This window comes from Antennarius striatus, chromosome 18 (genome assembly GCF_040054535.1).
Source record: "Antennarius striatus isolate MH-2024 chromosome 18, ASM4005453v1, whole genome shotgun sequence".
Classification (NCBI taxonomy): Eukaryota; Metazoa; Chordata; class Actinopteri; order Lophiiformes; family Antennariidae; genus Antennarius; species Antennarius striatus.
The window spans coordinates 17462486-17472273 of record NC_090793.1 but is presented as its reverse complement, the minus strand read 5'-3'; the positions used below and the strand labels follow the sequence as shown (position 1 = coordinate 17472273).

General features: G+C 39.7%; 3 protein-coding genes across 9 annotated transcripts; 2 read left to right on the top strand and 1 right to left on the bottom strand.

Annotated features, from left to right (window-relative positions):
* The first annotated feature begins 262 nt into the window (after window positions 1–262).
* Window positions 263–2922, top strand: mrps12 (mitochondrial ribosomal protein S12). The gene is made up of 3 exons (XM_068340663.1): window positions 263–527; window positions 1473–1523; window positions 2330–2922. The coding sequence occupies exons 2-3, from the start codon at window positions 1475–1477 to the stop codon at window positions 2710–2712; spliced, it is 432 nt and encodes a 143-aa protein (XP_068196764.1). The 5' UTR covers window positions 263–527; window positions 1473–1474; the 3' UTR covers window positions 2713–2922.
* A 49-nt stretch (window positions 2923–2971) lies between these two features.
* On the bottom strand, window positions 2972–4686 carry coa1 (cytochrome C oxidase assembly factor 1). Its single transcript, XM_068340664.1, has 4 exons — window positions 4462–4686; window positions 4189–4340; window positions 3890–3966; window positions 2972–3341 (listed from the first exon to the last, which is right to left on the bottom strand). The coding sequence occupies exons 1-4, from the start codon at window positions 4553–4555 to the stop codon at window positions 3257–3259; spliced, it is 408 nt and encodes a 135-aa protein (XP_068196765.1). The 5' UTR covers window positions 4556–4686; the 3' UTR covers window positions 2972–3256.
* Window positions 4687–5472: 786 nt separating this feature from the next.
* blvra (biliverdin reductase A) lies at window positions 5473–9318 on the top strand. Of its 7 annotated transcripts, none has more exons than XM_068341446.1 (7): window positions 5473–6096; window positions 6276–6395; window positions 6900–7019; window positions 7379–7476; window positions 7773–7880; window positions 8183–8351; window positions 9022–9318. In XM_068341446.1, the coding sequence occupies exons 1-7, from the start codon at window positions 5996–5998 to the stop codon at window positions 9275–9277; spliced, it is 972 nt and encodes a 323-aa protein (XP_068197547.1). In that variant the 5' UTR covers window positions 5473–5995; the 3' UTR covers window positions 9278–9318. The 7 variants fall into 7 exon arrangements, with proteins under 7 accessions (XP_068197547.1, XP_068197553.1, XP_068197552.1 ...); XM_068341452.1 differs by having other exon boundaries at window positions 5477–5680; XM_068341451.1 differs by having other exon boundaries at window positions 5477–5680; window positions 6272–6395.
* The last annotated feature ends 470 nt before the right edge of the window (window positions 9319–9788 follow it).

Genomic DNA, 9788 nt, shown 5'->3' with positions numbered 1-9788 from the left:
GCCACTTCCACTTTCTTGATAATACAAATAAAAAGTTTATTTCTACTACTCCTACCACTACTACTACTACTACTACTACTACTACTAATAATAATAATAATAACAATAATAACAACAGAAATAATAATGTTCAGGTTTTGACATTTCATTACAGTAAATACATTATCTTATTTTGATAGAGCCCGTTGAGGACATACTTATGCATACTGTATCTTATTTTGGTAAAAGTCGACGAGGAAGTACTTCTATTGAGAAAGAAGTTCTTCCGGTGTTAACGCCTTTTTGCAGGTTTCGTCCGGGTCTACGTTTTCACCTGAATTTAGGTTTTAAAAAAACCTGTTGCTGACGGATTATAAACCAAATTTTGTTCTTTGACGGCCTGTAAAGATTGTATGGGGTTAGTGGTTTTAGCTAAATGAAGTCAGCTAGCATGAGGTAATACGTTTCCGGTTAAGGTTTCACACTCACGGCTTTAGGGACGTTTTGACCCCACGAGCAGAGATAAGGACGGAGACAGCGGCAGTGAGGTGATGCACATTTTATGATTTAATTTGTTAATTATACGTGTTAACTACTAAGACCTCACATCTGACGGTAGATCAGATTAATTGTCGTTGATTAGGGATGTGAAAATATGTTATATCATGAACGTTTGTCCTTGACTAATATCTGGAGTTGATGAACTGATGGAGACGTGTGCAGACACATACAGTACGTCTGTTGGGACTGAATGGACGAAGTGCCACAACGACTGTCAAAATTCAATTCATGAATTGGATGAAAACATACTGTGATGAGAGAAGTGTTTAATTTGAATTTTGGGGATGGGGATGACACAAGCCAAGATGGCTTTTACCCGTCATTCTTTTTTTCTTCTTCTGATGTTGTTGCAAATGAGATGAATGTGTTGTAATAACATGTTTGAAAAAAAACAGCTAATTTACTCTAAGCTACAGCACTTAGATACGAATATCAAAATATTACTTAAAAAAACTAACCTGTTTTTTTAAATCTTTATTTTGTCAGATACATTTTGATTGACTTTGATTTTTAACAAATGCACAAAAAATCATAACAAAACTTAACTAATAACAACAAAATATTGACACATGACACCTACACCCTCAAACAGGGAAAACAGATGCCAAAGCAGTGAAGAGAGTAGAATGTAGAGAAGATTATTCACGTGTGAGTAAAATATTCAGTTCACAGTGCAGAAAATAAAATAAAAAGTAGTTATACTAAAGAGTCAAAAGTCCAAAAATGCTCCTAAAGAGTAATTCTATATAACCATCTTTTTAGCGCATTTTAAATTGATTTTAATACATTTTAATAAATTGTTTAATTGAAGTGCTTGCTCATTCTACAAGATTTCCTGTTTAAATCCTAAATTGTCAATTGAGAAATAATAAATCTTAACTTTATTCTGTTGTTCCCTGCAGAAGGACTCACTAATTTCTGCTCTGTTTCAGATATGGCATTGTCGTGGAGTGTGAGATCAGTGATGATAAATCTGTTTCAAGGTACTGTTTCAGCATCAACATAACTGTATGAGTGACTTGTGTGGTGATCTGAGACTAGTTCACACATATGTCAGGCTACAACTTTTTGGCTTCTAGATTAAAAAAAGGGGGGGAAATTTTTGCAAATTGAAATTTTTTTGAACCAGAGGAGAAACCACATTGAACATTATCTACTTAAATTCAAATCGCTTCTGTTTGAATTATTTAGTTTTATAATTCTATTTGCCTGACGAGACTGACTACCAAACACATGACAAAACGTTTGAGGAAAGGTTCTCTCTTTTCAAGGTTAATGTTTAATTGCCCACTATTAATCCCAGAAAAGAGAAATATATCACAGATGGCAAGTTTCTGCTCATCAGTTGATTTTCTCAAATCTTAATACAAATTGATAAATTCTGTAAATCATCTTAATCCATTGAAAAGTTTTTTTTTGTTGCCATTGAAAATGATCCTGTTTCAACACAATTTTCCTGTGATGATTAATAAAGTATACATTACATTTATATTTTACATTACATTTTGCAAAGTGTTGCAACATTTTGCAACAGGAAAATCAAATAATTTTAGTGTGTATGTTAATGGATCAGATATCGAATGAATATAAAAGGCTTTTAGACCATTGAGAACACATATGTTTGAGCATGTTTGAGTCAAATTATGTTTTTGGTGTTGTTTTGCAGTGGAATAATTAAGTATATAATGAAAGATTAAGAGCCTTCAGTGCTAGAAATAGATGTGTCAAAAAATTTAAATGAGACTGGCTTGAGCAAAATGTCATGTTAATGACTGCTCCCTTTTTGCAGTTTCCCCTTTGGCCTTTGTCAGGACAGTTCCAATTCTCTCCAGGACGATGACCACCCTCAACCAGATGCACCGTCAGGGGAAGCCCAAACCACCTGTTAAAATTCTCGGCCCTACGTTTGGCAATCCCCAGATGAAGGGGGTGGTCCTGAAGACAATGATCCGAAAACCAAAGAAGCCCAACTCTGCAAACAGGAAGTGTGCTCGAGTGCGTCTCTCTAACGGGAAAGAGGTGGTGGTGTTCATCCCTGGGGAGGGACACAACCTGCAGGAACATAGTGTGGTGCTAGTGGAGGGTGGGAGGACCCAGGATCTCCCCGGCGTAAAACTGAAGGTAGTCCGAGGGAAGTACGACTGTGGTCATGTGGTGAAGAAGAAACAGTAGAATCCACTGTGGCTTTAGAAGACCTGACGTCATCAGGAGGGAGAGACCGAACCGGCCATGGTATTTCAGAGACAAACAGTTCTGCTGGGCTAGTTCCAGTCTCTGATCAGGGAGTCCCTGTGACACTTGTTCATAAGTATCATGAAGAAACAGAAAAGTATGGCAAAAAGTTAATGTGACTCGTCTGGAGTGCTTGTCAGATCATTAAATAAAAAACACTTTACCTCGTGGTGGTACGTTCCTTTATTTTAAAACAACAATGGGGTGTAGAAATTCCTTGTTAGGTCAAGGAAATGTGTTCATAAGTCCTTGTGTTTGGTATGCATTGTCACGAGAGGGCTCGTGTCTCAAGTTCAAAACCTCTTGAGTCCCAAGTTGTTGTTTTTTAGGCATTAGCTTGAGAATTAAAAATGAACAGACTATATCCTTACAACTAATGGGTGTATTTGAATAATTCTAATAAAAAAAGTAAAACCATTTCAAAGTCCTGAGACAAAGCAGCTAACCAGATGTCCACCATCAGGGTTTTAATGGGTCTCAGCCTTCATTGTTCTGCCGATCGGGGACGTTTCAACAGATCAATAGTCTCTCCTGTCCGAATATTTAGAACTGCGGCTTTCAGGGTCCACCTGTGAAAGTGAGGTCAGCACAGAGTGGGAGAAGTGAAAACAAGCACTGGGATGATGACAAACTGGTATCGCTAAGTCATATTCAGCACAGACTGGATAAGGATGTACACCTTCTGTTTTGAACCAATGTTCCACGGACATGGAAACACAGCACGGATGGGTTTTCACAGCTTAAGGATGGCTTGTTTCACCCGCATGCAGAGCAGCAAAATTTTCCAAATGCAAGTTTGTGATGGAGAGGGTAGTCCATAATGGACAATGTTTTTTTCTGCCATTGCTTCCAATTTCTATTGTGGCCAATCATGGAGCCAGCCTTCAGTATGAGTTTCATTCATTCCGTTTCTGTCCCTGGATCATATGCTGCTCCAGTAAATAACACCCCTAAAAACATTCTTCTGTGAGTGTGCCGTTTGTGCTGGTTTCAAATAGTGTTTCTGTACAACATGACATCGATATGTCCGTTATTATGTCACTGTACGTATTTGGACTGACAAAGTCATTTACATGACGTATCTCCATGTCAACGTAACGTGACTGTTTGATCTCACCTGCCGCAGTCTGGGTCTCTCACTGAAAACGTATACAGGTAACCTCCAGTTCTGGACCCCGTCAAAGGGATCTTTATCTGTCAGAGGACAAAGAGTCAATCAGGCAGAAGAAGAATAAAACAAAGACAGACAGAATGTCCCAAAGTCTGACAGACAGCCAGTCAGACAGAAGTAATGAGACAGAAGGGCAGACAAACACAACAGTCAGACCATCTAGAAAAACAGACAAACATAAAGGACGGGTCATTAGAACATTTATATAGCAAACACCAGAACTGAGACCACACTGGTTCCAGTACCTGTGCCGTGTGCTGATCGACCCGGTTCGCTCGGTCACTCAGATGGATGTTGTGGACTTTTAAAGGTGGGGACCCCAGAGTTTCCATGGCAACCGGACATGATTCCAACTTCTGAAGAGCCAGTTTATGGTAGTCTGACTTAGCAAATGTTTCTAATAATTCAAAAGACAGAATGGTTAAACCGGAGTGCAGGTGAAACACACTGTTTCAGATGTTGTGATTACAGCAGATCGTGTCCGTGGAGGAAACACGGGGGACGAGCCTCCCACTCACCCTGCTGGAGGTGGTACATGATGCCGACTCCCGCACCGGTCAGCGCCGTGGTGAAGATGGCGAGCCGCTGCAAGTGGACGTTGGAGACCCGCATTTTAGCGTCAGTCTGGTGGAAAACACGCAGAAGAGCGGCAGAAGCATTTAGGTCTCCTTTAATGTGACAGATAAACTCTGACTGAATGTCCTTCTTCTTCTTCTTCTTCTTCTTCTTCTTCTTCTACTCACTCTTCTTCTTCTTCTTTCTTCATTAATGGCAGCTTGCATCCGTTATATCTCATTATTGCCCCCGTGTGGAAATATCGAACCCCTACAACAGGGGTTTCCAAATCTTTTCTTGTCAGGGCCACATCACTTTTCCCATCTCTGATGGGGGGCCGGGGTCCTTTTAATAGAAAAGCTAACGATCGCAGGGATGCCTAAACGCAAACATTTATTTTCTTCCTAAAAGCCACACATAACCAAATATCAATAACCTTTTCCAGTATTTTAACAGAAAAAAGTCATGAAATAAATAATAACACTTTTAATGAAATAAATAACACTATTTATGAAATGAATAACCAAGGTGTTTTTCTGTTACTGTTCAGGGGGGCGTGACAAATGTGGAGGTGGGCCACATCCGGCCCACAGGCCATAGTTTGGGGACCACACCCAAGGTGTTACCATTGTGCTCTGCATAGATAAGGCAAAGATCTGTCCCACTTGTAGATGGAGAAAAACACTGATGCACACACCACACACAAATGATGTAACCTATTTCAGGAAGCAGGGAGACAGGCAATACGCTATAATATGAATAATCTTTTTTTTAAAAAAATAATAATGTAGTAATAGTATTAGTAGTAGTATTTTGTTTTGGAAGGGTGATAACAAACAAACGCATTATATGGAATTTCAATTCTGAGGCGGATCAAACCGGCGGTGATGATATTAATCACTGATGACGTCGCAGATTGAACAGAAAGCGGTACTGAATCTTCTTTAATAAATTTTATTTAAAAAAACAAAAACAAAACAGAAAGCGGAAGCGGAACAGTCACGTGACATCGTCTGGCCGACGCTGACTCTCTGAAGAGTGTTTCGGATCAAATCTTCCCCCCGGGTTTATCACCGATCACTGTTAGTTCCGACCCGCGAACTGTTCGCTCCACTTTATAAGGCGCTGTTTGGTCACGTGACTGACCGGAGAACCGGCCCGGAAGCGAGAACCGAACCGGAGGTGAGAACAGAGCACATGAAGAAAAAAGACATGGATTGGGAAAAGATAAGTTATTAATCAGTCAACAGTAAATATGTGTGCTTGTAGGTCACCAAAGCTTGTTTGGGTTAAATGTAAATGGATTAAATTCGTTGAGGAAGACTGGTACTAGAGTTCTAGTATTCAGGAATGTACATTTACGGTTGTATTGTCTAGCAATCATGGTTAAACTATATACAGTATTTCCTTTGTTGTCATACAGGATAACACTAACTTATTATAATGCAATTTGGGTGACAGGATAATTTTTAGATCTCCAAAAAAAGTCCAATTATAATGCAGCATTCTAAAGGTAGAATGTCAGAATTAAAAATCTGTCCCACCCCATCTATCAAACATTTTGGACTGGATGTCAAACTATGGACAGCGTCATTGAGGTAATGAGTTTGTTGACTTTATATGTGGAACTATGTGATGCATTTGAAGACATCATTTATGTTAATATACCTAAATAATGTCAACGATAGGAAAGTGATCATTATCAGAAGTTTCTGACACTGAAGGGTACGTATGTGTGACCAGGACAGAATCGTCACCTCTTCTGTTCGTCAGGCAGCATGTTTAGAGCCGTGGTGGTCGGGGTCGGTACCGCTGGCCAGGTCCGGATCAGAGACGTGTTAAACCCCCTGCCTGGTAGTCCTGCAATGAAGCTCCGGGCCAGTGGCTTCATATCCAGGTAATAATCGTATTAAATGCACACACACACACACACACACACACACACACACACACACACACACACACACACACACACACACACACACACACACACACACACAATCATAATGTCTAATATGCCGCAAGACAATTAAGCAATGCTTTGATGAGGAACATCAGGGAATTACATTGTCTTTCTCCATAATTTTTTTAGAAATGTATCTAATATATATATATATAGTAATACTGTATACAGGAATGCATCAGCATTCTATAATGGATGAAACTAATGGGAAACTATGATGACTGAATAATAGTTAAAAATAAATTAAGGTCATAGGACAAAAGTGTGGGCAAAATCCTAGAGGGATGAAATGTACAAAGTACACTACATCCTGGTTAGGGGACGTTCCATCATGTTAAATCACACCATGATATAAAAAATATTTGTAAATGGATGTGATCTTCATTGATGTTTTCATGTTATCATAACTATTGTGTTGACAAATGTTTTTGTCAACAGGAGGAGCCTAGACCCTCAGCTTGGAGTCCATCAGATGTCAGTAGAGGAGGCTTTGAACGGAGAAGATATCCATGTAGCTTTCATCTGCACTGAGAATGTGTCACATGAGAACAACATTAGGTAATGAGTGACACTCAGAAAAATCAGTGAAGAGTAAAGAAAGTGTAAATCAATCCGAGGATTAACTCAAGATCACAGAAAAAAGTTTAGATCAGAAGCCAGTCTCAGGATTCATGTTGCTCTGAACTGCCACTGGTTGTACAGGTATAATGTAGGCAAAGGTCACCTTCTAGTCCCCTTTAACACTCAGACCCAATGCAGGAGGCAGAGGTCAACTGGGTCAATCAAATCATCTAATTTGTATAAGCACATTTAAACGTACAACAGTTGACCCAAAAGTACTTTACAGGGATAGCAAGTTAGGCAAAACAGTATAAATTGCTCTGTCCTCATCACATCTCTTCATCTCATCTTACCAGAACTTTTCTTCAGGCGGGAAAACATGTCTGTGTGGAGTATCCCATGACATTGAACTACAGTGCTGCTGTGGAGCTTTGGGATTTAGCCCAGGAAAAAGGTAATACCTGTCATAATGGATGGACTTCAATGCTCAGTTCAGTACGGAGAGTAAAAAGTAGTTTACTGCAGGGTCACGCGAAAGACAAACAACCACTTACACTCACACCTACGGACAATGTTAGCAAATCACCTCAGCTGCATGTTTTTGGAGGTGGGAGGTAGCTGGAGAAAATGGAAAGAATCCATGCAGAGACGGGGAGAACATGAAACCTCCGCACAGATACATTTCAAGTTATCAGGATTTAATTGAATTCACATTTTAATTGACTTTGTGTGTGTGTATGTGTGTGTCAGGAGTGATTCTACACGAGGAGCACATTGAGCTGTTCACACCAAGCTACATAGAACTGAAGAGACAAGTGGAGGGGAAGACGCTTTGTGGAGGAACTCTTCATTTCACTGGTGAGTAAACAGTGACATTTGTTGGCCAGTGACATTTTTGACATTTGTTGGCCAATCACTTCTTGCTGCCTCAAGATAGCAATGCAGTCCTGCTGAGCACACCTTATGTTAGTGCCATGTACTCGCACATAGAATGATTTAATTCCATCTGATACAATCGTGTTGCTGGAACTAAATGCTATGAACTATGGTAGGAAATAAATAGCTAGTGGAAAGTAAAGGATGCTTAAAATATATGTATATTCATGGTTCTTCAGCTAAACTGTCTCTGAAAGTATTGATCATGTATTCATTTATCTAAGGTGGGCCTTTGAGGCCTGGATCTGGTTTCTCAGCGTTTGCTGGACTTGCTCGTCTCACCTGGTTGGTTGACTTATTTGGTGAACTCTCAGCAACTGCAGCAACAATGGAGGAGGATTCTCACAACAACTACAGCAAGATGACTGCAAAGCTGAGAACCTGTGAGAACAGGTGAGAGATCCTGATGTATTCCACAGTCACGGATAGTTCTGTACTGCTGTTGTGTTTGTCGGTTTTTGAATGCGGCAGATACAGCGGAAGAAAATGATTGAATGAATAAACGAATGTTATTGAGACGAGGGATCAGACGCCTTTAGGGGGCGGTATGGAGGCGATTCTTCGTGTTCATGTCACAGTCAATAGTCACATCATGGAAGTGGATGATTTATTATTGGAAAGGGATTTTGAAACTATTACTATCTATTAATTACCATAAATTGATCTGTTTCTGATCGATAAATTTAGAGTGAACATTGTTGGTGGAGGTTGATGGAGACAGGAAGCTGTAATTTTGCAGATGTGAGGTTTAAGACTTTCTACATTTTAAAATGCCCTGTCAATCCAAATGCTACATATGAGATTCTGATTGGACGGAGAGCTCCTCAGTGGTGTTAAACCTTTTGACTGTGCTGGTTGTCACGGTCATTGTTCTGGTTAGTTACCGCCCAGAAGAACATACATTCTTCTGGGTGGTCTTGATGGGTCCGTGAGTAGGTCAGAAGAGGTTTAATCAGCTGATGTAGTGTGAACTCAACTTTTTATTAAAACAAAAAGAGGACTCACTTAGCATGCTTCCATCTTTTGATCGCTGTTCTATCATTTAATTCTAATATCTGTGTAGTTCTCTGACATGGATTGAGGAGCGGGGACCAGGCCTGCCCCGGACGAAGAACATCAACTTTACCTTTGACTCCTGCACTCTGACTGAGATGCCTCCTGCGCCCAGAGGGCAAGTAGGGCTCTTCATGCAGGACCTGATCCACTTCTCTTCCAAACTGCTGGGCCAAGTGAGTCACGAAGAGCTCCAGAGGGAGAGGACTCGGATCCTGCACTGCTTGAAATTAGCAGAGTCCATTCAGCAACTTTGCCAGCTTTGAATGGTGACGCTCTAATTTATAATAAATCCTACTGAAACATTCATTTTATTTATTTCATCAACGTGCCATAAATATTTTGTATTGCAAGGTTTAAAGATCAAGGTGGTATTTCATCTTTGTTTGATGTGATGCTTGAAATTTTATGTTGGGTCATGTTAACGCACAAAAAGTTATTTATGGGTTTCTGGAAGTTTAACATTGTGAATAATGGTAAAATATATTGAACATGTCTCCAAGCAAACAGTTAAAATATTTCATCACACAATAACACATCTGTTTGAAAATGTGAGTTTTCTTGGTACATAAATAAATTTGACTCATCTGCAGAACAGCTTGTTATTTTCTTTTATTTTACACAATGTCAGAACCAGTACTAATGCAGATTTGCTCAAGCTGTTCGATCCATTTTGTACTGAGCTCAAAATATACAAATCATCCCACCTAGATATTTAGTCTCAGGAAGTTTTATCAGTTACAGTTTGTTGCTTATGACTGATTCTCAAACCTGGAA

Coding starts and splice junctions, on each gene's coding strand:
- blvra (XM_068341446.1), top strand. CDS start 5,996: ATGCAGCATTCTAAAGGTAGAATGTCAGAATTAAAAATCTGTCCCACC. Junction 6,097..6,275: donor CTATGGACAGCGTCATTGAG/GTAATGAGTTTG, acceptor TTCGTCAGGCAG/CATGTTTAGAGCCGTGGTGG. Junction 7,020..7,378: donor TCACATGAGAACAACATTAG/GTAATGAGTGAC, acceptor TCATCTTACCAG/AACTTTTCTTCAGGCGGGAA.
- coa1 (XM_068340664.1), bottom strand. CDS start 4,555: ATGCGGGTCTCCAACGTCCACTTGCAGCGGCTCGCCATCTTCACCACG. Junction 3,967..4,188: donor TCGATCAGCACACGGCACAG/GTACTGGAACCA, acceptor GTCCTCTGACAG/ATAAAGATCCCTTTGACGGG. Junction 3,342..3,889: donor AGAGACCCAGACTGCGGCAG/GTGAGATCAAAC, acceptor TCACTTTCACAG/GTGGACCCTGAAAGCCGCAG.
- mrps12 (XM_068340663.1), top strand. CDS start 1,475: ATGGCATTGTCGTGGAGTGTGAGATCAGTGATGATAAATCTGTTTCAA. Junction 1,524..2,329: donor GATGATAAATCTGTTTCAAG/GTACTGTTTCAG, acceptor CCCTTTTTGCAG/TTTCCCCTTTGGCCTTTGTC.